At 52.0% G+C, this 26,737-nt stretch overlaps 2 protein-coding genes across 2 annotated transcripts; one reads left to right on the top strand and one right to left on the bottom strand.

The window, feature by feature from the left end:
• The first annotated feature begins 465 nt into the window (after positions 1 to 465).
• LOC143361360 (dynein regulatory complex subunit 7) lies at positions 466 to 22,155 on the top strand. Its single transcript, XM_076800697.1, has 3 exons — positions 466 to 826; positions 3,037 to 3,162; positions 22,024 to 22,155. The coding sequence occupies exons 1-3, from the start codon at positions 467 to 469 to the stop codon at positions 22,153 to 22,155; spliced, it is 618 nt and encodes a 205-aa protein (XP_076656812.1). The 5' UTR covers position 466.
• Dan (protein distal antenna) lies at positions 3,271 to 9,022 on the bottom strand. The gene has a single exon (XM_076800523.1). It carries the CDS (start codon positions 6,183 to 6,185, stop codon positions 4,812 to 4,814), a length of 1,374 nt encoding a protein of 457 aa, XP_076656638.1. The 5' UTR covers positions 6,186 to 9,022; the 3' UTR covers positions 3,271 to 4,811.
• Positions 22,156 to 26,737: the final 4,582 nt, after the last annotated feature.

Here is a 26,737-nt window from a genome sequence, read left to right as displayed (position 1 = left end):
TGATGCTGAAAGATGGCGCAATTCGAAATTCTGATATTATGCGCCATCTTCGTCCACTAATTGAAGCTACAGAAAATATTTAGTAGCTTGCATATTATCGACTGTTATGTATTACATAACGCACAAAATTAATGCATACCGTTTCAGAATTGCCACAATTATTTGAAAAGTCGTTTGCAAAGACAATTTGTTTCAAAGTTATCTCAATTTCATAACTGATATAACGAACCAACAAACCATCAATTACCGCGCATTGATTCGCTCGGTTGATGCTGCCCTCTGCTTACCGCTTTTAGTATCAGGTTACTTCGTTAAATTGCTATGACAACAAACAATCATTCATCGGGGCATTTCGATTTAAATTCTGTCATCTTGACAGTCGCACCGACAATCAACTGTACCAAACAAAGTTGCAACTGTTAACTTTTTCTCGCGCGGAGTGACTCAACGAATTGTTACATCAAGCATGTCCAAGAACGGTGATCAGGGTGAATTTGGTAGTTATGAGAGTCAAACAACCCTCGCTGATACGGACGTGGAGCAGAGCTCGGATAAATTGGTTAGAAGCGCCGTCAGTTTAATGAAGATTACACCCGAGATTATAAAAGAAGCACAACAAGAACTTGGTACGATCAAGCTGTGTTGGCCGGAACTCGACTTGAGAGAAGATGTTTACCTTAAAACGCTTCCGTGCATTTACTCCACTATCAGCGATAAAGAGAAGGTGCTCGCGTGGTATGCCGAAAACTTTCGACGACAATTTCACGCGAAATATCCAGATCGAAAGCCGCTTCTGCTCGTATGCGAGAACGAGTGCGATGTGCAAGTAAGTTGAACACAAACTAACCGGTAACGAATCGGTGTGGCTGTAATTAAATAGAAAATAAGATGTGGATAGTGGTGATATATATATATATACACATATACACGTTGCTGCAAAACGTCAGTTCAGTTTAAATAATACTTTTTATTTATTTCTGCGTTCCTTTCAAATTAACCTTTCAAATATTAAATTAGAGATATTAATCGAAAGACTCGGACAATAGTTCGATTCATCGTTTCTTTCGCGTTCTACCTAGTTTCACTAATCAACTTTACAGAGTCGCATACTTTTTTCGATCCGTATTTTAACGGTAAAACCCCGTTGTTCTTGCGAAGTCCGAATGTTTCTCGGCTTCTACGAGGAAACGCATAGAAATCTCTCGATTTTTATTAACAATTCCGAGAACAGTTCGGTGCGCTGTTCGAATCGGTTACCGACAGTCGGTATTGTCGCACGGGTATCGCGTGAAGTTCTCCACCCTCCCCTCCACTGATCGTTTTCAAGATGTCGCGCAGAAGTACCGCAGGAGAGAAAACTTGTTCGAACTCGTTCGCAGTGTTCGTAACGGTTCAAATGGCTCTTGGATTTTTGTACGTAACATTGGTTATTTAATATTTACATACTTCGTTTCTGCACATTTTACATCACGAGTTTTTTCCGGGCGCTCCCGTCCCTTTTTGCCTACTATCGAAGTGAAAAGATAATCTTCGTACAAATCAAGCAACGGTCACTGAAAATTCCGATCGATTCAGAAAAGAAACGTTCCCTACTCTCGCAATTCTCTCGCAACTCGTGTAAGTTACATTTTTTCCGCAAAGATGCTACATCCATTTCTCGTTACTCCTTCGATTACTCGGTGGTTAGTGTTTCGACAAAAGGAATAAGCAGTGTCGCCAGATCAAGACTTGTTTTCTCCCACTTTAATTTCCCTTTTTCCCCTGGAATCTTGGCTCCCCTCCCCTCATCTGGCGACACTGGGAATAAGTGTCAAGAAATATACGAACACGTTCGTGTTTTATTTTTTTTTCTTTTCGGTGTATTCTCTCGATAAATACTTTTTCGACTCATTGTACAAAGGCATATTATTCGTCTTTCATATAAAAATTAAAACGTGTTATAAATAAAATTATATATCGATATTAACGTTTAAAATTTCTTGAGTCGTTCCTTTCGTTAGAAGTATACGTGTGTACGTGTGTATGTATATGTATGCACGTGTGCCTCTCTCTCTCTTTTCTCTCACTCTCACTCTTTCTCTCTCTTCATCTAAAAGGTAACGAGGAATGTCGTCTTGCAAATAGATTCTAAAAGTTCTTTCTCTTTCCCGTGAAATTCACAACTAATGGAAATATAACTGCATAATAGGAATCTTTCTAATATACTCGAACCGCGCGCGTCCTCTTCTACGATCTAAATAATAAAAATAAACTTCGCTATACATTTATTCGTACATGCTTCAAACATTCTACAATACATGGTATGCACTTCGCGTGCAAGTGCACGGTCACAGTCTTATTTACACGCGCTGTCAAACACTCTCTCGACAGCGCTTTCTTCACTTTGGTTTTCTGTTGTGTGTACGTGTGTGTGTGTGTATGATGTGTGTTCGGTATGTTTGTCGGTTCATATAAATACGCTTTGCTACCGGTAAGATTAGGAAGTTCTCCCATTCGAAGTACAATTCGAGCACGATAGGAACGACGAGACACGACAAACGTTATTACACGCGGGTCAACGGTTCTACATATCTACACATATATATATATATCTATACATGTATTTGTATATATACACATACGTATATTTACAAACACACTTGCGAACCATAGACGGACAATAAACAACAAAAGTAATGACGCGTTAAATGCTTCGACGGGGCTCGAGGACCGGTATATTATCGATCGATACGATCGTTTGCGCGAACGATGATGTTCGAACGGTGAACGGATTTGTTTCGTGGCGTCGAAATGCGACAGGGATCAAGGAAAATAAATATTCGACGGAGGATACTACACTTCGCGGAACGAATCTTACGATAGCAAAGCATCGTGTCAAAGAGCAATGGAGAAACAACAAAAAAAAAATGAATCGCGAGATAGGAAAGGATATATATATGTGTGTATATGTAAGCGCGTGTGTGCGTGTCCGTCATCTTTTATAATCACTAATCGCTTTCTTCTTTTTTGTGTGTGTGTGTACGTGTGTGTGTGCAGAAATTCGTGTCTACGACTATCAGACGAAGTACGCTGCCGTATCCGGAACTGTACACGTGGCAGGGGTGCGGAAAATTCGTCAGCGACTATATCAACTACGTGCCGCTGGACAAGCCACTCAGCATAGTGAGTAGTCACGAATATGTTATTCGATCCCGAGCATCGTCTTATTTTTTTTGTTTTTCTTCCCGTAAAGCTAAGCGACGAAGGTCCTTAAATATATATGTATATTAATATAATATATTTATACATTAATATAAATATTAATATACATGTATATATTATAATATATACGTTATTTTCTATATATATATATATAATTTCTCATTGATATAACAAACATCGCGTTTTCGATCGTTTCGTCGGATTTATTTATTTTTTTCTTTCCATTTTGTTGTGTTCTTCAGATTTTTTGGACCATTTAGTTTCGTGCGAGTCGCGTGCACATATACACACACACACCCCCCCCCCCCCATTACAGAATCACGCACGCATTCGTTCCACACGTACGACACACACATAATCTTACTTCTTATTTACCGTATGTAAATAACTCGCTAACAGAACACGAGAGGTAGAACTGTTTGGGAAAAAGCGCAGTCCAGAATGAACGTCGCGAAGCCGTTCTTTCGTTTCATTAAATATATATATATATATATATATATATACACATATAAGTATATGTATATATTTATAATATGCCCGCGCGAATAATTAAAATGTGATATAGATCTAACTAAAATTCGAAAAAAAAACGAAAGGAGAAACAAAGATGGTAGATCCCCACCCCTCCCTTTCCGACCGTGGATAACAGATTTTTTTGCGACTTCTCGATGTCCGACTTCTTCTATGCGTATATACGAATACGTGCGCGCGCGCGCGCGTACGTGCGTGCGTGCGTGTTAATAGTCCTCGAAGCGAACATTTTTCTCTAACACACTCACAGTTTTCCATCGGTCGGACACAGTTTTCCGCGACGATCGGTGTCACTAGATTGTCGCGAGGACATATTTCTCCGGCGCGCAACCTTACGCTAAACGAATGATAGAGTATTCGATATTAATTACCTCTCCTACGGACATCTTATTATAATTACAACAGTCCACTCACGAATTTGGTATATCCTCTTTTATGTACAGGCTTATTGACAAGCAAAAGATCGGTTACCGACCCCTCTAGAACTTTTTGATTCGATCCGACTCTTCCGGTAACCGGATGAAATAACGATAAAACCAGACGGGTTCAGGGTGGGACAACAATTGTGCAAACAAAAGAAAACTGTCTTTAAAACTGCTAAATTTAAGAAGGGGTGGATGATGGGTCGCGATACGATCGTTTGTATTGTTTGTCTCTCTCTCTCTCTCTCTCTCTCTTTCTGTCTTTCTCTCTTTCTGTGGCACACGCATATACATCGAGAAACGAGGTGTGCGAGGTTTAAACTCGAAAACAAGAAAGAAAACGGATCGAAAAGCGATGGGAAATTCGTATCAATGGTCGAAGTATGGATGAACGAAAAAACAAAAATGGAGATCGTGACTGTGTGTCGCGTTAGTACGAGAAGACGAGCCTCTGATTTACTGTTCATCATTCTATCTCTATCTCTCCCTCAGTCGGACATACATTCACACACACATGCATACTCTCTCATTCTCTCTTTCTCTCTACCTATCTCGTTTTCGATCCGCTGTCCTCGACGTTCGCCGCGACGCGCTCTAACCGCACTCTTTCTAAGATATATATTTAGCATCACAGGAGCTTCTGTCTCTATCTCTTGCCTACTTTCTGCTCTGCTTCGAGCTGGACGACGACTTCTTCCTACACGCCTTCAGATTGTCCAATAGGTATTTGAACTGTATGATCTGTAGCCGCGTGACCGCCGGGTCGGAGCATTTGTCCAACCATTTGAAGAACTTCTCGCCGTGCTCGATCGCCTCCTCGGTGGTGCAGGGCACGTCCCCGGCAGTCTCCATCTCCTCCTCGTCCGGTACCACGTCCATGTTCAGACTCCGTTTCACGTTCTCGTTGTTGTTGTTGTTGTTACATAGAACATTGTCGAGCATTGCTCTCGCCTTGCTCGGCGACTTCTTGGCGACCGGACTGGGCGCTAGCTGGGTCGGCGTCGGCATTATCAGCGGGGAGCTGCACTGCTTGTACCATTGCCAGAACCACGAGCCGTCCTGCTGATTGATGCTCGGATTGAAGCTGGCCGACTGTTGACCGAGAAGCTGTTGCTGCTGCGTCAGCCATAGCCAGAGCGCCTCGTCCACCTTCTTGTTGTTCCCGCTCACGTTCCCATCCTTCTTCGGTTTGCTCGACCGTTGTATCCCGGTGTTCTCGTTGGTCTTCCGCGGTGACGCCGGGACCGGCGTCGACGGTGCTTCCGCGGCAGGTGGCAAGCTCTTCCTGGTGCAAGACTTTGCCACCACCGAGTCCATTTGGGCCGGTGCGATCGCCGAAATGCTGTGCCTCTTGCCGTTGCCGCCGTTCAAGGTGTTCGCGGCGTTCGCCAGACAACCGGCGTTTCCGGTGCTGCTTTTCGTGTATTGGAGGCCGTTCTCGACGAGACCGACAGCGCTGCCGTGCGTCAATGCCGGCGACATGCTCAACAGATTCTTGGCTAGGGTTCCGGTGGCGCCGGACAACAGGCCCAATTGTTGCAGAAGCAACGAACTATTCTCGGGTCTCATGCCCGCCATGCTGGTCATCAAGCCGACGTAATCGATCTTCGGTTGTTTGTTCTCCTGTTTGCCGTCCACGTCGGTGCAAACGTCGCCGACGAACGATGTGCCCGCGCTGGTCACCACCGATGTCTGCTGATCTATTTTCGATTTCTTCGCGCAAGGACCCTCGTCCTCGCTGGACAGATTCGCCGATCCGCCGGCCAAATTGCCCGCTCCGGTCACGTTCGCGCCCGACGACGACGCTGGCGAGTGCGCCTCGCTGTCCGGCGTCGACGAGTTCCTCGCCATACCTCGGATCTTGTGCTCGGATTTACACCAACCTCGTAACGTTGACTCGGGCACGCCGATGTCTCGTGCCACCGACGCTTTGCTCTCGCCTTCGTGCACCCTCTGTATAGCGTCCATCTTCTCGGATGCGGAGAGCGCCCTTAAGGGCCGCTTCCCCGGTCGTGCCGACTCGCCCCTCATCCCGGCGAGACGATCTTTCGCGCCTTCTCGCAAACGATCCTCGTAACCGCTGTCCTCCGTCGTGGTGATCGAGTCGTCTATCACCACCGCTTTTGGATCTATTTTCGTTGCTTTGCTGCGGTCTCTGGCCCGCGATTTATCGCGACCGTCCAACACCCGATCAGGGTCGTCGACGTAAACGTCCAGATTCGTCGTTCTTAGATCCAGGTTGAACGATTTCAATGACCACTTGCCGCACGACCAAAACTACCCGGGGCCGCGTTCTTCGATCGCGCGGATTTCCTCGGTGGATCCTCTCTCTTCGTTTTTTCAACGGTTCTTCTTCCCCCCTATCGTTCCTCTTTGTTCACGCACAGCCGATCCTACACACATGCACGCTCCTATTCTCTCTCTCTGTCCACCAGCAGCAGCAGCAACTCCTCCTCCTCCTCCTCCTCGCGGTTGGTAGCCCCGTGTGTCAGCGCGCGCGAACCGTCGCCGAGCCTCGAGCGGGTCTTGTGACGCGCGCGAGAAGGCGATCGATCGACGTTCACGTTCCAGATCGCGCCATCCGACTATATCGGGCCTGCGTGTGGACACGCGAGGAATTCCAATTGCTCGTCCGCAATCGAGACGAGCGTCCGTCTGCTCGAGTGGACGAGCGCGTACGGTGTTCCTCGCTCGCGAAAGAAAACGGGAGCAAAAGAGAGAGAGAGATGACGCGAGCGGTAACAGCGGGTCCGAGAGACACCCCACTCGATCGCACACCAAGTTCTCTTCTTCTTCTTTCTTTCTTTCTTCTTCTTCTTCTTCTTCGGCGAACCGACCGAGAGACCGATTCGATGAACGTTCGATAAGAAGCAGTTCCTAATTAGGTGCGTCGAAGGTGGTCACACATGTACATTTACACACACGTAAGGACACACGCGATACGTCAACCACCGATATCACTGAGAAATACCGAAAGCGCGACCGATTACCGAATAATTCGAATGGTAACACGAGACGAACCACCAGAGAGATCCGTACGCCGTACCGTTGCCACGGCGTGTGGCAGCGATTCGTATCTCGCGCAGTAGTAAATAATACCGTGTGTAAACGTGGTTACGCCGGTCGGGGGAGGTCCTCCTCCGTGGAATAGCACATGCGCTCACAGAGAGTAATAAAGAACTTTTTTATGAATGAAACAACTCGGTCGGGCGGTTCCCCTCCTCGGCTGCCGCCCACCCCCCTCCTTTGCTACTCTCGTTCTCTCTGTCTGTCTGCCACAGTTTTGCCACTCTGGCGCACTCCGCGCTCGTGGCTTCTCTTTCTTTCTTTCTCTCTCTCTATCTTCGTTTCCTGTCTCTCCTCTGTACACGTCCTCTCGGCGCTAGCGCGAGTAAAACGGGGCACGTTGCTTTGCTGCTCCGGTGCTCTTCGTTCGTGGGCACATCAGCCAATCCGCAGTCCGCGCGGGAAACGATATTATTGCTGTACCACGAGGAATAGCGGCGACTCTGGTTGGAAGGAGACGCCCGGAGAAAGATAGAATCGTGCGAAACAAAGATGGTGATAGACACACACGGGTTCGGCGGCGAGGTCGCGCGCCGGCTTTCCAGTCAGATCGGTTCTTGCCGTCGCGTTATCCGCTTCGGGGTCCCACTTTGATGATGTGTCCCGGTCGTCTCGGTCCGATTAATTCTTCTCGGGTGTTGGTCCCGCTCCCGGTATTCCGTTCTTCAACACCGAACGCGTGAGCGGTATATGTCGTCGTCTCGCGCGTTCTTCTTCGTTCCTCCAATCTGCTCGCGGCGATGGTTTGCCCCGACAAACCGATCTCGTTCTTTCTCTGTCTGTCTGTCTGTCTGTCTGGTTAGCGGTCGCGTTCAAAGCCAGCGACAATCGAGACAACCGAGCGAGACAGAGACCGTTGCCAGACTGAACTGAACGGGGAAAAAAGCACGCACAGTGTCTCGACGAAAGGACGCCTGTCAAGGACAAACGCGAGCAGCCGCGCGCACCAATTCCCGGGAACACCGTCGACAAATTTTTCAAAACTCCGCCTCTTCTTTCTCTCGTGGTCTGTCCTTTTTTCCCGGGCTCTTCCTCCTCGATGATCAAAGCAACAGAGTATACCCCCGTGTGGTCGTTACCGAGAAAACACTGATCTACTCCTGGTTCGTCGCGAACGTATCAGTGAATCGTATCGCTCGTAGTATCCCGTTCCATGTCACAAGAGAACAACGATCATCGATCGCGGAGGTCGCCGCACAAAATAATCACAGTCTTCACTTTTTCTTCACTCGGTGAGAAAAACAAACCCGACTAACTTCCGAACTCGTTCAACATCGGCCCGAACAACGTGAGCGCGCTTTCATTTGATAAACAATTCGAATGTGCAATACTATTGATATATATATATACCGCGTGTGCATATATATATATATATATATATGTGTGTATAGATCTGTAGGATGCACAACACGGGATCTATGTGTATATATAACCGACGATCAATCGCGATTTAACAGACGCGTACTGATTAGGATACAAGCGAGACCGTGACACCGGCGATCCTCACCTGACGGTGGATCGACCTCGACTGAACCGCCGGTGTGTGCGTTCGCCGCGTTTACTGGTTTCGGGGCGCGCGTCGTGTCGCCTCGCGTCGCACCGCACCGCGCCGCACCGTACCGCACCGCGTCGCTGGTTCGTTCGCTTCCCTCTCGACCGTCGAACCTGATCGGTGATCAGTCGATCCGCCCGGTTCTACGTCTCGCAGCTAACTGTTCCGTTGTGTGTGCGCACACGGCGGTATTACACGTCGGGGCGCGCGAACTACCAACGCACGATGCTCTCGCGACGAATCGCGACGCTCAACTGCGGCGGTGGTCGCCGCCGGCTTTCCGCGGACTCGCGACGCCGTTTTCTCTCTCTCCCTCTATCCTGGTTGGTCTCTCTCCCCCTCTCTCTCTCTCTCTCTCTCTCTCTCTCTTTCTCTCTCTTGCTCTCGCTCTCTCCTTCCCTGTCTCTCTCTCTCTCTGTTTCGCCCCTCCGTCGTTAGCCCCCCGCATCCCTCCACCCGGACTTCCCCTCGCCGTGCGGCACCGCGCCATTCGGCCCTCCCCCTTCCCTCTCTGATCCTCCGCCGCAGCCCAGCTTGCGCCTCGCCTTGCCATGCCATGCCTTGGCTTGCCTTGCCATGCTTTGCCATGCCGCGCCGCGCCGCGCCGAGCCGAACCGCGCCGCGCCGCGCGTCTTGCTTTTGCCTCGTTCCTGCCTCGTCTCGCCTATACCCCCGGCTATTCTACGATACCTATCCGTCCCTCCCTGACCCAACCCTCCTCCTCCCCTAGCCTTTCCCTCAGGTTCACCTCGTCCTCTTCCGTTCCTGTCCCTCGGTCTTCCTTCGTGCTGTCGAACGCGCGCTTCTCTCGTTCTTTACCCCTCTGCGCCCTTATCCACTAAAACCCCTCTTCAGTCCACGACCCTCTCTCGGCCTCTTCTCTCTTCTCAACCGTCGTCGTCGTCGTCGTCGTCGTCGTCGTCGTCCTCGTCGTCCTCCTCCGCCTCCACCTCCACCTCCACCTCCTCCTCCTCCTTGTCCTCGTCGCTAGACACCGACGATGACGTTGACGTCGACGTCGTCCGCTACCGGTCTTCCGCTCCTCGTACTTGCCAAGGTGACATCGAGCCTCCACAAGGCAACCCTCCGCGCTAGCCTTACATAGAATCCTATACGCAATACCCTCGATCCGCGAGAGGCTGTCTCGTCGGTTCTGTCTTTCTGCTCCGAAAGTTGCCAACAGCTACGTCGGTTTCTTTGTCCCTCTCTTGACGCGAGTTCCGAGAGACGCCTTCGTGTCCGAGTTTCCGGGCCGCGACCGTGACGACGAGAGCGACGGCCGATGATACAGTCGGAAAGAGTCCAACAGAAAGGAAGAGAGAGAGAGAGAGAGAGAGAGAGAGAGAGAGAGAGAGAGAAAGAACGAGATGGAAGCAGACAGGAAACGATAGGAACGAAGAGGAGAGAAGAGCCGGTCGTCGAAATTTACGAGCGACGCGATTTTTTCGCGCGTACCCGAACGCTCGTTTAATTTCCCCGCGATTCCGGGATCTCTCTCCGGGGCTCGCCGTTTTTCCAACCTCTGCTCTCTCCTCCTCTGAAATATAGAGGAGCCACCGGGAGCTGCAGGGTAGCTGGGCGGAGGGGCGGAAGAGAGGGAGGGACGGCGAACCCGTGGCAAAACCCTTAAATCCGACCCTCCTACCCCCGGTAACGTCGCGCGCGGCCCCAAGGGGAGAGCCGGATTTATGAGCGCGGCCTAAAATCCGTACGCGAGCGAACGCCGCCGTACGAAGTTGCGGAGTAAGGAACGCCGCGGTAATTCGCGGATAAATTTACCAGGCCGCTGGGCGGTGGCGGCGGCGGCGGCAATGGCAACGGCAACCAGCGACCAGCGACCAAGCGTATTTACCGTCGTAAATACGCGCGCGGACACCGCCGTCGCGACCGGCACCTATAGCGTCGATTTCTTTTTCGCGTCCGAGCGAGCGCATCGGCCAGCGGACGAACGAGCGAGCGAGTCTCGCCCTACCCTGGCCCGATAATTATCGCTCGTTCGGTTGGTCGGTCGTGGTCTCGTGTGAGCGCCAGCCTTTGCCCTTCTCCGAGTCCCATTTTACCGGAACGACGACGGCGGCGACGACGACGACGACGACGAAGAGCTCGAACTCTACGACAACGACAATCACGACGAAGACGACAACGGCGACGTTATATTACCTGCGCGCGGCCCACGGGACGCGAACGAATGCCACGAATGCTACGGATTTTTCGGTCGTTCCAGAAATAATCGTGCCCCGAAATATCGGGCTCTCCCGGTTTGTAACCGAACTTTAAAGGGGAACGAGCGAACGAACACCGGCCAGAACGACCACAGGAAAAAGCCGTTCGTCGCGAGAACAGTCTTTTAGAATCGATCCGGCATCGATGACGATTTTATCGGGAGGGAGGGAATCGGCCTGTTATCGCTCGCTGCTGTTGTGATTCCGGAATAATCGAGTGGGATGATTTTGGTTCGCGTATGTTTGCACGCGTTATAACTGGAATCGGGTGTTTATCGATAAATTGGTACCGGCGATAGGGAGATAGAGCCGGAGAGAGGGAGCGGAGCAGATGGAGAGGGAGAGTGAGAGAGAGAGAGAGAGTGAGAGAGAGAGAGAGTTGGCGGCATATTATCGCAGGGACAACGTTACGAAAATATTTCGAACGCGCACGAGATCGAGAAGATAGCGGGGCGGAGGAGCGCGGACGTCACCGGATACACCTTATCGATCTCGATATCGGTGCGGCTGCTGCCTCTGCTGCTGCCTCGAGACGCGGTCGGACGTACGGCGGCCGATTAACGAACGGAGAGTCGCGCAAAGGGGAAAGGACGAAGGCGCGAAAGAGAAAGGAGAGAGGAGAGGAGAGGAGGACGGAAGAGGGGGGTGGGGGAGAGAGGGCAAAATCGATCGACACGTCCTCCGGTACGCGGTGAGGCGCACTTTGCGCGCCGCGCACCGACAAGACGAAGCCAGACCGTGTGCTCCTTCGCCACTCGAGCCGGTAACCCGTACAATTAATTTTCACCTGCTTCCCTCGCGGCTCGGCCTTTCGCGGAAGGATGTGCGCGACCGAGCGAACACGATCGGCGAAACACCGACGAGGACGGAGAACTTGCACGCGCGAACGCGCGTTTCATGCACGAGCCGCGAGCTCTCGTGTGTGCGTGCGTGTACGCGCGCGCCTGGCTCTGTATATACACAGCCGCGTGTCAATGTGTATACGTGCGTGCGTGCGTGCGTTCGCTACGTGACGCTCGCCGTCTCGGACTTAACGGTCGCCATCGTTCCGCGAAAAAGACACGCGTGTACCGGATGAGACCGGAGAAAACGGCTTGGACTAATTTCGCGACGTATCGACCGGAATCAACCGCTGCTCTCTTCGCTTTGATCGATACCGACGATTCGTCGACGCCGCCGGGCCGGATGCCTCACTTTCAGCCTAATTTTCGCTCAAACTTTTGCAAAAATCTTACGCCGACCGACCGGTCACTTTCCAAAGTAATTTTCTGTTAGGCATTCGCGAGATATAACGTTTACCGTAAAAAGTTAGATTGCATATCTGAAACGTAAAAAAGCGGGCACCGAATACGTGCGAAGCAAACTTCATTTCTCAATTTTTCCGTACAACAACTTACTTTTACTGCGCGCACTTTTCCGTAAAAAACGAAATGTCCCTTCTCTGATTAACCAGCACTGCGCGGCGAACAGATTGTACATCTGCCAGCTTCGATAGGTCGCTTTTGCATAATCGAAAACTGGAAATGGAGAAGAAGGAGACATCCGATTCTACCTCGTTCTCTTTACCCAACATCGACTTTTCGCCTTAAAGGTACACCGCGGAAGCGGCAGTTCAACTTTCATAAAGTTAAGGGAGCACCGGAGAGGGTGACCTGCTCTTTTCTCGTCCGTTGAACGAATGGCCCGGTTTATGCATAATAGAAAACCGACTGTCGTTGATGTCAACTCTGTAGTATGATAATGGGAGGGTGTAAAAAGCGCGTAAACTCGCCTCCGATTCCGGTCGCTTCCGGCGATGGAGCAATAAGCGGTCTCGGGCCAGACGCTGGAAATATTAGCGCGTGGGGTCGTTAATTGTAGCGTCGACAGGGATTAAGCGCTATAATTGTCGGAGAGTTCGACGAACAAACGGGACGAGAAGGGACTTTCAGGAACCGGGGTCCTGTTTACCGGGCGGAAGGAATGACGGGTACCGTTGCTTCGCGGTCTTAGCCCGCAGTTTTTCGAGGGAATGGCCACGGGATTAGCTGGACGGAATCGACTATCGGTTTATCCGAGCACGGATTACCCAGCCCTCCCTGTACCTTATTATCGAGCGCCGGGTTTTACGACGCTTCTTTCGGCCCTGGGGCCAGGCCAGGTCACGTTAAAAGTAGTCCTGCCCCATTGTTAGCGTACGGGAAGCCCGAAACACTTTTCAATTTTTCCACGGTTGTAAAAACCCTGCGATGACTAACACGGTGTACCCCGCTAAACTGAGGGGTGTATACCCGCTATAAAACCCCTGAAGAAATGTAATCCCACGTAAACGCGGCGCGGTTCTAAATTACTTTCTCTTTCGAGGCGACAAACATGGATTTTTACACAAATTGTTTAGATCATTTTCTGGCAAGTACAGTTGTTTGTGGTTTCGTATTTTTCCTGTGTAAATAATAAAGTTGTTAGAGGTGGCAGAGTTAACTGAGACACCCTGTACACCTTGCCCAAAAGGTTCCGAAAATGGTCGAGTTCCGTTTTAGACGTTTATCAGTTAATTTCTACTTATACCCGGTTCCCGTTTAATCGTCTGGGAATCGCATCGATTCGGCCCGCCAGATTGCGGATTTCGTGGCTTTACATAATGAACATCTCGTTACAAAATTCAACGTGATTTTTATATCGCTCGCATCCTCTTGGGTTCTTTAACCCTCTATTTATACCTTCGCATTTTGGTGCTGGGTAACAAACTTCCATTTCAACCCTCGTCCGTCCTTAGAATGACGTCTTTAATAGGAAATTTGATCGAGAATTTCTGGAATGGTTCCGCTAAAAACTAGACACGGAGCAATAATAAAGTTAATGGAAGAAACTGATGTTTCATAAGTCGTCGAAAAGGATCGAGATTCGCATGGACGAGCGATCATCGATCCGGTGCGAGATTGTTGGACTGGCCGGCACTGTAGCGATTGCGACTCGCCGGCGTTGTAATTAGTTAAATGGAATCAGCTGTACTATATCAAAGGTGGTTGTAACTCGAAGGCAAGGGTCTGCGACGGTACTTGTTAGCGAGGAGCCACCGGGGTTACGCGCGTCTCCCGAAGCCCGTAGAAGTTGGCGCCAACTTCGCAATCGTCCCCCGGTGCGAAACGTTCAACGATCCTGTTCGGACTCATTTGCGAGCGTGAAACTAGGCAGCCGAGAGAACACTGTCCACCCTCGGTTATTTACGATGAGAACCGCGTCCCCGGATTTTCCGTTGTCCGAGAGAGACTTTCCAAACGGCGGAACGGCGGATTTCGCTGGCGACATCCGGAGCAACGGTTGCTTCGTCCCCGTTTCGGTTCCGTTTCGTTTCAAGTCACCCCCAGAGGGTCATGAGAGGGCGGACGGCGCTGGATGGTTGTTCTAATAATTATACCCTCGGCAAATTTATATTCCACTGAATTAACAGGTGTTTGGGATAGTTCGGCTCGATGTACGCTCAGAATTACCGCGTGATTTCGTTCAACCCTTTCCCCGATATCCGCCGTTTAACGCACGTGGCAATATGCGTAAACAATGGAACCTGGAAATCGAGAATTCGGAACAAATAAACAGTGAACCGGGTCCCGTAATTGTAGGAATAATTTGTTTGCCCGGAGGCGATACGGTTAGGTAGCAGCCAGTGATGGATTTCGCTGGTTAAGAGGGTGAAAAGACACCAACTAAAAAGCTAATAGGCCGTGTAATGGCGCGAACGAGAGAAAGAGCAATAAAGGAGAGAGAGAGAGAGAGTGGGGTTCGAACGGTGTACGATTACGTAGACGTTTTATAGTGTTTTGCGACCGGGCCGACCCAGAGCACAATTAATAATTCCATAGAGCTCTTAAATCATTCGCTCGAGCACCGTTTGCCTTCTTTGTTTCGCTTTACGATCCTGGAACGAGTGGGGTGGTCGGTAGGTGGGATGCGAAGGTAAATGGGGGACCGAGGGGGTTGTGTGGGTCGGCCAAGGTACAGGATTAACTTGTCCGTCGAACGACGACGAACACCGGCCGGCGTCGTAACGAATAAAAGGTGTTTTTGACCTGGGCCAAGTCGCCCATAGAAAAATTACAATGCCCGGCCGGGTACCGAGCTACCTTGCATAGCAGTCACAGGTGTTCCCCCGGTCCTATTGTCATAATCAGCGGTCGTGCAGCGAATGGAAATGAAGCCGCGTTATAACAACAGGACCGAGAGATATTCCTCTGATCCTGGGGACAAACGGGGCCGAAGCTTCGTGGAATCCGCCACTCGGCATATTCGATTATCCTCTCGGTGTCAGTCGCGGGGACCTCATTCCCCGCTCGGCCGTATCGGCCGGCGCGTTTAACCCTCGGACACCACCGAAAGCCTCTTTTGTAAATTTCACTTTTACGAGACTCTTAGACCCTTACATTAGGTTTGTCTTTTCCAGGTTGACTTTCAGTTTTCGATTTCGTTACTAAGATTCTATAACCTATAGAATCGGGGTGAACATTCTACACAGATCGGCAACAGGATCGATTTCTGCTCGGCGAACCCCTTCGCAGCAGGGGGACATTGTTTCCAATCGGCTTCCGGTGGACACCGTCGAAATGAAGGCGTGACTCATCGAACGAAGGGAATCGAATCGACCGTCGGAAAATTGTGGAAGAAATCGCGGCGCAAGAACGCGCACCAACCGTAGACCTCCAGCTTTGACGAAGACGAATGTTCGTGTCTCGCGCAGCGCAAACGGCGTGGCACGAGCATGGTAGAACGATCGGGACGGAAAGGGGAAAAAGCAGGGAGAAAGGGAGAGAGAGAGAGAGAGAAACGGCGCGAAGAGCGAAGTTCATTCATAAAAAAGAAAATTATTACAGCCGCGAGAAGCGACTCGGCTCCCGCAAAGTGAATAATGCCTCGCGTTCTCCCTCCCCCGCGCCGCATGGCAGCGGCTGGTCGGCCAGCCGGCGTTCTCGGCGACTTCGGAACGACGACGATTATCCGTCCCCCTCCCTCTTTGGCGGCCGCCTTATCGTCGTTGCAACCGTAAAAGATCCGCCGTGATAAACTTCCAACCCTCCCACGCGGTCGAGGGTCATCTCTCGGCGGCTGCATCGGGAGACTCAGGGCGACGACGAAGACGACGACGGAACACGAATCAGACGCAGGAAAGTTGAGCGGGGAAAGTCCGAAGCTGAGTTCTTAACTCGCTCGTTTAATACGATCCGGAGGTTATTGCGGGCCGCGTGGGCGGAAGTTTCGAAAGAGTGTCGATATATCGACAACGGGGTTGTATCGGGCAGGAGGGAGCGAGACGGAGAGCGAGGTCGGGAGAGCGCATGTACGGCCAATGGGAGAACTACCTAACAGTTCCCGACCCGTTGACCCCTAAAGTTTGCCGAGCGAGAATTCGCATTCCGTGAATGGGGCAATTCATAAATGTATCTCCCGATGTCTCTCTTTCGTTCGCTGTTGCTCTCGCTCTCGCAGGCGCGCGCGCGAGCGCGAGCGCCCTCGCCACCTTTCCCCACGTGGATGTTCCGTTGTCACGAGTTTCCATTTACCGTGTTCCTCGAGTGGTACTTGATACGTTGCAAGGGTTGCTCAGAGTGAATTTACGATCGGAAGCTTACGGCCGAGAGGTTAATTTAAATAAATTGTCATCGAGCGGGGAACGATCGCCGCCGGGTTTGAAACCTAAATACCGGCAATGATAACCGAATCCGCTGATTTCGGTGGGGGTTGATTCCTCTCCTCGGCTCGGTAATAGACGACCAACGATGAAACTACTCCAGGCCCGAGTTTTCTCAATTTTTCGCGGACCGACGCCTCCGGCCGGCCTTTCCCTCCACCCGTGGAAATCGTATTAATTACGAGTCGGGGGTTCGGACCGTTTTAATTGCGACTGGATTCCTTGAATCGGACGGGAAAATAATCCCGGGGCGTCCTCCTTCTTCTTCTTTCCGCTTCTCGTCCTCCTTCTACGCCACCTTGCCCGCGCCCCCTGTATCGCTGTCCCGCATACTTCCGCGGAACTTTGTTCGCTGTTCTTGAAAACTTTGAATCGGTTTCACTGCGGCAACTCTCCCGTAACACGAAAGATACATCGCTACCCTGTTGCAGGAGGGTCGGCGCGGGGAACGGAAAGGGTGTGTTTGCGCGTAGAATTAGCGGCCTCGGGATTTCCGCGTACCGTTCGACGGTTAGACCCCGCGGTTCGCTAGAAACCGGGGGCCCTATACCTGGATCCCTTTCCTTTCACCGAACGACGGCCAGTGACGATCACCGAGACCACCCCTTTTGTCCGCGTGAAACGCGAGCCTTCGAAATTTTCGTTCAAAAAGGAAAATCGATAGTCCGAGCGAGAAAGGGGGCAAACCGGGGGCAGGGGAGGCAGACACAGGGAAAGAAAGAGAGAGAGAGAGAGAGAGAGAGAGAGAGAGTCACCCTCCTGGCGAACGCCCACGCGGCTGTTGCCGCGTGCACTCCACCCGCGCGCGTATCTTTGCGATCTCACACCTACCTGGACACCCACGTAATCGCCAGCGAAGTGGAAATCCTGGTAGCGGCTGCTCGAGGACGCTTGCCGGAGAAGGGAGACAGGGAAAGGGGTTGTCAGGCGAGCGAACGTACCAACGAGCGAACGAACGAACGAACGAACGATCGAAAGCCTGAGAAGAAGAGGAAGAAGAAAGGAGGGAATAAAGAAGAGGCCAGAAGAAGGCGTACACCAGAGAAACGCGAAGATCGCTGCCGGTGGTGGTTTCACCCTGTGTTGGCACAAAAGCGGGGGCCACAGTGGAGCAAAGGGGGTGGCGGGCGAAGCAAGACGGACAGACAGAGGAAACGACCGAGAGAGAGCGAGAAGAGGAGATATTAGAACGGACACAGGGCGAGCGAGTAAGACCAAAGGTGCAGAGGAAGGTGGAAGAAGGAAGAGGACGTGGCGTAGGAGGAGGAGGAGGGTCTCCGTGGAAATTTACCGGAGCGCGAGTTACGGGAACTTGGCCGTAGCTGCTTCAAGCTACGTAGCGCTACGGTATAGCATCGTCGGTTCGTTCGCTGGCTCGCCCGTTCGCCCCCGTATATATACACCGCGGCTTTCGCATCCGCGGCTAAGAGCAAAGGGGCGCCAAGGGTTCGGGTCCGTCGCCGGATGGCGGAGGTATCCTGGGGTGAGAGGGATGAGGCGCGATGGAGGAAGACAGAAATGCCCGTGGGACGAAGACGGAAGACCGAGACTGCGGGTCGACGGAGACAAGAGAGAGAGAGGGTGAGACAAGGAGAGAGGACAGAGAGAGGGAGAGCGAGACGAGAGAAGAGAGAAGTGAAACGGCGGGTGGTGTGCGGTCGGTGGCAAGGGGGCGAGAGAGCGCGGCGGTGTACGCGCGCGGCGAGGGTCGCTCGAGGGATCGTGGCGAGAGAAGCTTGACGGCGAGGAGTGGCGCGGGGCGGGAGCAGGGGGAGCGAAGAGAACCGTGGACGAGGGTTCGCGGGTAGCGGCGGAGGGAGGGTGAGCGGGGTGCGAGTAGCGGCGACGGGTCGCGGGTCGCGGGGAACGGCGAAGTAGGTCGTCTCGCTCCCCCTCGTTTCGCCGAGCGGTTGCCCCGTCCCTCTCTGGTCGCCGGTTTCTCTCGCTCCGCTGTGTGTTCCGCGGTAAACGGCCAGGCCTGGTCGACGGACCCTCGCATGGCCTGCAGCTGTCTCCTAAACCCCTCTCCCCCATCCTCTATCTCACCATCCCTGTGCTGGTTCGCTCGCTCGTTCGCCCGCTAGCACGGCACGGCACGGCTCGCCACGTCTCGCCTCGCCTCGCCTCGCCTCGCCTCGCCTCGCCTCGCCTCGCCTCGCCTCGCCACGGCTTGTGCTCTCTCTCCTCTGCCGATACCCCCGCGCGCACCCTTGCCTTTCCTGTCCTCTTCGCCACCGCGTTCCCATCGCGTTCTCCTCTGCGAGAGCCACCCTACACGACCCACGGGAGACAGAGACCACGTGCGCCGAGTGCCAACCGATCCGAGAAGGAGAGGCGAAACCGCGTGTTGGAAGGGCAGCCAGCGAGAACGCGACCGACCGACTACTTCGGCCCTATGTACTAGATAGCGGCGAGCGAGCGTGCTAGCGAGCGAACCAACGGAAACCGGGTGAGGTGACCATCGGGGGGTGCAGAGGGCGAACCCAGAGAGAGAGCTAGAGAGAGAGAGAGAGAGAGAGAGAGAGAGAGAGAGAGAGAGAGAGAGAGAGAGAAGAGAGAGAGAGGAGCTACCCTGGCTCTGGTGTAAATACATAGCTGCACGCCACGCTATGCCACGCCACGCCACGACCGCGGGCTTCGGACGACCCGAGGAGTTAACTCGCGCGACGGAGAAAGCGGGATACCTACCTACCTACCTACCTACCTACCTACCTACCTACCCATCCCGCCTACCTAGCATCTATCTATCTATCCATCTATCTATCTATCTACCCTATCGGTGGGAAGAGGAGAGCGAACGACCGACCGATTACCGAACTACAGACACGACGCGACCGTTCCCGACCGCCCGTGTTCGTGCCAGCTACGTCCGTTTTGTTCTTGGACCGTGGCGGCCGCAGCGAACACCGAGGCCGTGGCCCGAGGGGTGCCGAGGGAACCGGGGATGGCTTGGATCCGGGGAACGGCGGGGAGCGGAGGGAAGAGAAAAACAGGCCGCGTGAAAAGGATCGCGACCCGCTCACGATCCAGCCCGCAGGCCTTCCTATGCATCCCATCCGGCCGAGGGAGATCGATAAAAGACGGGAAGAGGTCCGAACCGGTAATTCTTTGCCGCGGCTGATGCAGACCGGAGAAGCGAACCGTGACTGCGCCGATAGGGTGGAAACTGGTAAAAATATAATAAATCGCGGATCAAGACGCGACCTTACCTCTCCCCGTTTTACCTGCTGCGACGCACCGTGCTTCGGCGCAGACGAAGACGAGAGGGCACGGAACGGTGGAAGACGATGGGCCGAAGGACGGGGAGACGGGGTCGGGTTGCGAAGGGGTGTGGGAATAATTGCGAACGTCGGGGAGACGAGACTCTGGGCGATAAGGGTGGCGAGAGGGTGACGGGGGTGAGATTCCGGGGGAAAGATCAGGGTGTAACGAGGAAGGGTCCGTTGACCGAGCCGGAGTTACGGGAGAAGCCCGAGGAATCGAAAGAAATACGGAAAGGACGCGCGCGGGAGACGGGGAAGAAATGGGAAACCGGGGGCAACGGAGTCGACGGATTCGGTGTAGCCGGGCGAAAATCGTAAGACCCACGGACATTCTCGGCGATACACGACTTTCGGACTTGTTCTGTCTCAGAGGAGCCGGATAGGTTTCTCCGGTCGGCGAGAGAGAATCGATTTCTGTTCGCCCGACGGGCGTAAAGCAGACCGTCGAACACGTATCGTGTACACGGCGTGATACGCGGCTGCAATTTACGCGCGGGTATCAAGCATACGTACGCCGGGTATCGCGGGACTGAAACGATACCGGCCGACGGGGGATCCTGATGGAACGCGGCGAAAGGCTTTCCGAGGGTCTCTCTCTCTCTCTCTCTCTCTCTCTCTCTCTCTCCCGTCCTCCCTCTTTCGATAAAACTGGGCTGAAGCGATGAGAAGAGCGATGTTCGAGGGATGATTGCGATGATCGTTTCGGATCGGCTCAAAATTATAATCTGAAACTCGAGTTTAAACCGTATTTCGTTTCGGTGCTTGTAATCAATTTTAACACTCGTTAGACACCCCTACGAGTTTTAATATAAATTTTCAGGCACGCTGGCGAAGTGTGAAAATTGTCTGTTTGCCATCGGTATCGACACCGAGAATTGTTAGCGATTCGGAGCACACAGAGCTCGTTAGACTTTATTTTTATCGGCGTCGAGGGAATTAGCTCTGTCGGCTGGGATTACATAATACGCAACGATTCCCTGGAATTGCTGTCCGAGGAGCGTCGAGTGACGATAATTGGCGAACGATTACCGGGTAGACGCACAACGCAACATCAGACACGGTCCTTTCCAACCCCTTCCGTTCCCGTGTCACCCCTCTGGCCCCCGGTGGTCGTGCTCACCGTTATCATAAATCCCTTACGGATGCTAGGAGCGGCGGCGGCGGCTGCTGTGTACAGTCGTATATCAGAAAGCCGGGAGTTATAGAAGTGGGTCGATCCTATCTTTCTGCTTGGGGTGCGACGCGCGTTGCAACAAGTGCGAGACGATAGCTACATTGAGATTCAGTCTGCTCGGGCTCAATTCCATTCATCGTCGAAACACAGTTTCCCGGAGCAGATGCTTTAACGATCGGCACTCAGCCGAAAACACAAATTATCGAGTTAACTCCGTGCTCGCTAAATAGACCGATGCTATCTCCGGGAACTATCGCCCGAGAGTAATTTTAATTAGATCGCGGCGGCGCCCGGCGGACGGTAACGAGCATCGCCGTGTGCATTTCGCTTTTATTATTTCCCCTAACCCTCCCCGCCCCTCGACAAGCCAACCCCTCGCGCCACTCCATTTAAGCCGGACTCTCTCTCTCTCTTTCTCTCTCTCTCGTGGCCGTTTTTATGACGAACTGCCGCGAACGATTCTACCGCCCGTTTTCATCGTCTCTGTTTCTGTCTCTATCTCTGTCTCTTTCTCTCTCTCCCTTTTCGCCTCTCTCACTCTCTCCCTCGCTCACTCTCGTTCTCTGTGTACATACACAGCCGCGTCTATGCGGATCGTACGTACCCGACCCTGTATATCTGTATATACATATATACACGTATACAATCAGTAAACGCAACAAGTTTCCTTTTTATACGGTGACCTACAGGTTATTCAAAAGGAAGCTTAAAGCAGAGAACGGTATTATTATCGTGGTAGGTCACGAGGGAAACTTATCGGTCTTCTCCGCGCAAAAATCGTTCCTCCTTCCCTCCCACTCGTCCCGCTACCTCCCTCTCGCTCACCCTCCCACCCGCTCACCCCCTCTTTTCACTGTTCCATGATTTCTCTCTTTCTTCCGACGATTGCGTTTAAAGTTACCATTCAAGGGCCCGTTTTTACTTTCACCGTAGCAAATAGAGACACGAGACCGCTCTCCGCAGTTTACCGGAAATCGTTCGACACGTCGCATGACTCTGAAGGCCGACAAACTTGGGAAAATCTTTTCGAAAACTTCTGCGTTTTGGCTGTATCTCATCGGATAATTGACTCAAGGATTTTCACATCATTGGAGGTATCTCATATTGTTCTTTCTTGAATAGTTTATACAAATTCTCGCTTCGTTTTGTGTGACTCGTTCGTTAAATAAGGAAAATATTTACTTGGATATTAGACGATCTGTTCGATCCAGCCACCCTAATCTTTGCGAAAGAAACCCTCGGAACGCTTTGCCCCCGGGTTATTTTACTCGAATAATTTCGTTTTGCATCGACGAGCGTGTTTCTAAACCCCGGCTACGTATACCGTCGAGTCAACGACGCGGAGCAATCGCCAAGGCAGATGGACGCCGCGGAGTTAATTGAAATCTTGCCGCGTGTAAACCTGAGTTCCACGGGAGCGGAGCTCCGGGGACTCGGTCCGAAATTAAAATTGCTCGACGGATAGCTAGTCTCTCCTCGTCCCCATCGGCCCCGAAATCTTTCCCCGGACCGGCTCTTCTCGTCCCATCCTTCGACCCCACCCGGTTAACCCTCGGCCCCCGCCGCCATCACCGAAAAGCTGCGTGTCTCGCAGCGGGGGCGAGAATTCGCGTCACGTAGGCAACGTTACCCTCGTCCCCCGTCCCTCCCCTGCCCCCGTGGCAGATAGAGACGGTCGATTTTTTGCGGGCGTCTTTGTGAAAGGGAAGCAGCCGCGGCGGCTGTCGAGGGTAGCAATTAAAACGGTCGCTGGCCGGCTGGCCAGGGTTCTGCGTCGACGACGACGACGACGACGACGGTGAAATCTCGGTGCCCGTTGGACCCAGCTTCCCGTTAAAAGCTTGACAAATCGATGGGACGATCGGTCCGCAAAGCGTCGACGACACGGTTGCTGTGCAGCGTCGCCGCGATCTTTGTAGATACCTACCTGGCTGCGTTTCGCTGCGAGACCCGTGGGGAGATCTCTCTCTCTCTGTTCGCCATCTGCGAGAGGGAGAGAGAGAGAGAGAGAGAGGCTGTTCAACCGAGGAAAAAGGGAACAGAAGGGACTCCGGGACCGTTCCCCGCGAACAATAACTGCGACACGAACGGTCGCCGTGGGGAAAGCGGGCCCGAAATCGTACGCAGAAGGCGGTCTCCATTTCCGATTCTTTGAACCGCGCCGATAGGATTAAAGCCGGCCTTCGACTTCGCATAATTCGTCCTGCCGGTCCGTGGAAACGTCCCTGGAAAAATTGTTTGGCTCCGCTGTCAAGGAAAACCGATGTACAAAGAGGGAGAAAGAGCGATGAAGAGAGAGAGAGGGGGAGAGAAGAGCACGCTCGTACCTGTGTTATCTGTCCACAGTGAAACCAAGTAGAACAAATCGAATCCCGGCAGCATCCGCATTCGCCGGCACTGCCTGTTGCTCTTATTAGATCGTTATTACATCATGGTGAAACAGAGTTATCCGACGCACGGATTATTCGGCATTGTTCCGGGACCCTGTACCGGGTGGCTTTGTTTACTTTCGCGCACGTCCTGCCTCCGCTATGGATGTTTTTCCTTTAGAAAATGCAGTCGCTCAGCGCGTTTCAAAGCAAATACCTTGAATAACGGTGATTCAATTTTTCGCTTGCAAATCGTACGATTCGTTTCTACTTATAGTTTGTCATTAGGCCGTGAATCCAGAAATGTTAGTTCGTAGGTAGCACGTTGAATATTATCGAGCAATATCCTATGACCGATGTAAACAATGATTTCGCCGTTCGCTTCAATTCAGAGGGTGGAATTCCATTTCGAATTCATCAATTCTTAAAGAGATGTTAATTGAGATCATTACGGAATCAAAGTTGCCGCAACCGGAACAGATTTAAATACAGGGAATTGAGAAAGAGGACTTGTTACAATTGCTCGCCGTCTCTTCGAGCAGAGTATTATGTAACGATTCACGTCGTTACTGAAACCAATTTACACTATCGCCCATAAATATTTTATTACTCACGGCGATCATGGTCTAGAGAAAAAAAGTCAAGTGCTTGACAGTATATTATTTTACGGTAGATAGTACACGATGAAAGTTCCACTTTAGAACTACGCCGAATCGGTTATTTTTATTACAGTATGCTAAATAACGATATAAATGTTGTTCCTTTTATTTTCTCCTTACCGCGGTAAAGACCGAGTGCACAATAAACACGTACTGTTAATATCATTAGTACTATCAACGTTAGCGCTAGTAAGTTACGCGCGCTTAGTTTTGACTGCATAAAACTATAAATTTTGCATCTCCCCGCAAAAACGGACAAGTTATAACAAGCGATTAAATATTTTTTAACCCGTTGCCCTTGCGTAACCGTAAACTAGACCGTAGCGCGAGGGATTAAGTGTAGTGTAATAAACGTTCCATCGCGACACGTTGACTTTTACATGCTAAATAAACGAGAATAGCGATATCAGTTGCAAATGACCAATCGAGTCGCCGACTAACTCCACAGAATAAAGAGTACAAATTTTTATCATTCGGTGAAATTAAGCCCGACAATTCAGCAAATTAATTTGAAATGCAAAATCGAATGGAATACGGAAACATTCGAGAGTTGGTCAATCGTTTCGGCCCGCTTATCGAGCGAGATTGCACGCTATAATGACAGGGTCGATCGTTGGTTGTTCCGGTGCCACCGTGTGTGTTTTAAAGTACTTGGAACGCGGTCGACCTCACGCCAGTTCGTTTCAAATCTCGGTGCCAACAACATAAATCCTTATATCGTGGGCCAGCGATCCGCCATCATCAATCGGCCGGCTGTGTATCGCGCGTGCACTCAATTAGCCGGTCGTTTCAAAATGGCGGCCACCCCTTGTCCGTCACGTCGGATCAGGTGTTCCCACTTCCGCTCCCCGGATCCGGTCACGGTGTGTGCGGGCTCGTTTCGCGAGCTACGTGACCGTGGTCCGATCGCAGAAAACGTTCGAACAGGTAACGAGCAAATATAACAAATACTGGAAATACCGGAATTCCTTTTTTTTTCGCCTGGCAAGTAATTGGAGGAGCGACGACCACGATCGCTCGATTTGGATCGTCGTGCCTACGACTTACGGATCCCTGGCGCAAAGATATAGACTGCGGATCTTTATGCAAAATAAAAGTTGTCTCGCGTTTTATAAAAAGTTAGAAAGTTTTACAATTATGAGCGAACGTGCCAACATTTAAAGCTATTGAAATTGTTACTTTGCTACAGAAGCGAGATAGGAAATTCGTCAAGTATTCGATCATCAAGCACTTTCAAGCCCCTGGCAGTCTTATATTCGCTTAACCCGGTAGATTCGTCATCTCCGGTGTCCGGCTGTCGCCGAGGTAAAGTCGCAGGTATACAAATCGTTAGTCATAAAATTATTTGCTGCGCGGGGAACGAGCGTCGGTCGTGTACGAAAGTTGACCGTCGTAATCGCTGGATATTTAATTTACGAGTGTACCGTGTCGAACTGCAGGCCACGGGAAATCCAGGAACGCAGCGTAAGTTCGTTCCGAAGGGCGTCAAGAGGGGGTGGTATCGGGTCTCGACGGAAGAAGAAGAAGAAGCAGAAGGAGGTGGGTGGGAACGCGAGGGAGAGAGCGGGGTGTACAAGGGGGAAAAGGGCACGACAACGCGGTGGCTTCTGTACCTGAGGGCGATTCGCGCTGGTATATGGCGGTTATATATCTTCGGCGGGCCACGTCGTGGAAGCACCGACCGTTTCTAGGTAGTCAGGATCGGCCTTGCTCCTTCCCACCCTCGTCCCTGCCGCCCTTCGTTCGTTCCGTTCCGTTCGTCCATCCGTCCCTTCTTCTTTCTGCCTTCCTTTCTCTGGCCGGCTTCAGCATTCTCTTCCTTCTCCCGTGGGTCCGTCGTTCCTTTTTCCTCGGTGGCTCTCTCGCCTCGGTATCGCCTCGCCGTTTCTCCATTCCTATCTCCCTCATCCCCCTGGCGCGCTCGCGTCCCCCCCTCTCTCTCTCTCTCTCTCTCCGCGCCCGTCCCTTTTCCCTCTTGCTCGCTCGAACACCGCTCCGCCTTCTTCCTCTCTTTCTCCGCGAGTCGTTGGGTTAATCTGCGAGACAGCTGTGCCGGGGATACACCCTCGCCTAGGTCTCTCCTTTATTGCCGCGTCTTCTCTTCTTTTTTACGTCATTATTAAAGGCACGCCCCAACGAGGACGCTTCGGGCCGAGCTCTGCTCTCCTCGTCGCGCCGCGGAGACGCGGAGGGTCTGCTTCTCTCTCTCTCTCTCTCTCGCTCTCTCTCTCTCTCTCTCTCTCTCTCTCTCTCTCTCTCTCCGCTAAAGGGTCGACGGAACGAGGACAAGCGGAGGGTCTGCGGAGGGCGGATAGAGGCGACCGCGCCGCTCTATGTCGGCCCCCGCTCTCTTATTCTAAATTATCCGGATACCTGCGCCGAGGAAATGACGGTACGTGTTATCGGCGCGTCCTCTTGCAGAGACCGGCATTGTGTCCATGTACGTGCCGCGTCCTCTTCCCTTTCGTTTCTCTTTCTCTCTTTCTCTCCACCCTCTCGCTCTCTCTCTCTCTCTCACACCAGCCGGGGATTCGTGTACCTGGCGGAGGTCCGCGCTCTGAAAAGTCGCGAGAGCCCATCGATCGCCGATACCCGTGAGCATTCCTCGCGAACGTTCCA

The sequence above is a fragment of the Halictus rubicundus genome, chromosome 15 (assembly GCF_050948215.1).
Source record: "Halictus rubicundus isolate RS-2024b chromosome 15, iyHalRubi1_principal, whole genome shotgun sequence".
Taxonomy (NCBI): domain Eukaryota; kingdom Metazoa; phylum Arthropoda; class Insecta; order Hymenoptera; family Halictidae; genus Halictus; species Halictus rubicundus.
Note: the sequence above shows the minus strand (reverse complement) of the source record. Positions and strands in the feature narration are given on the sequence as shown.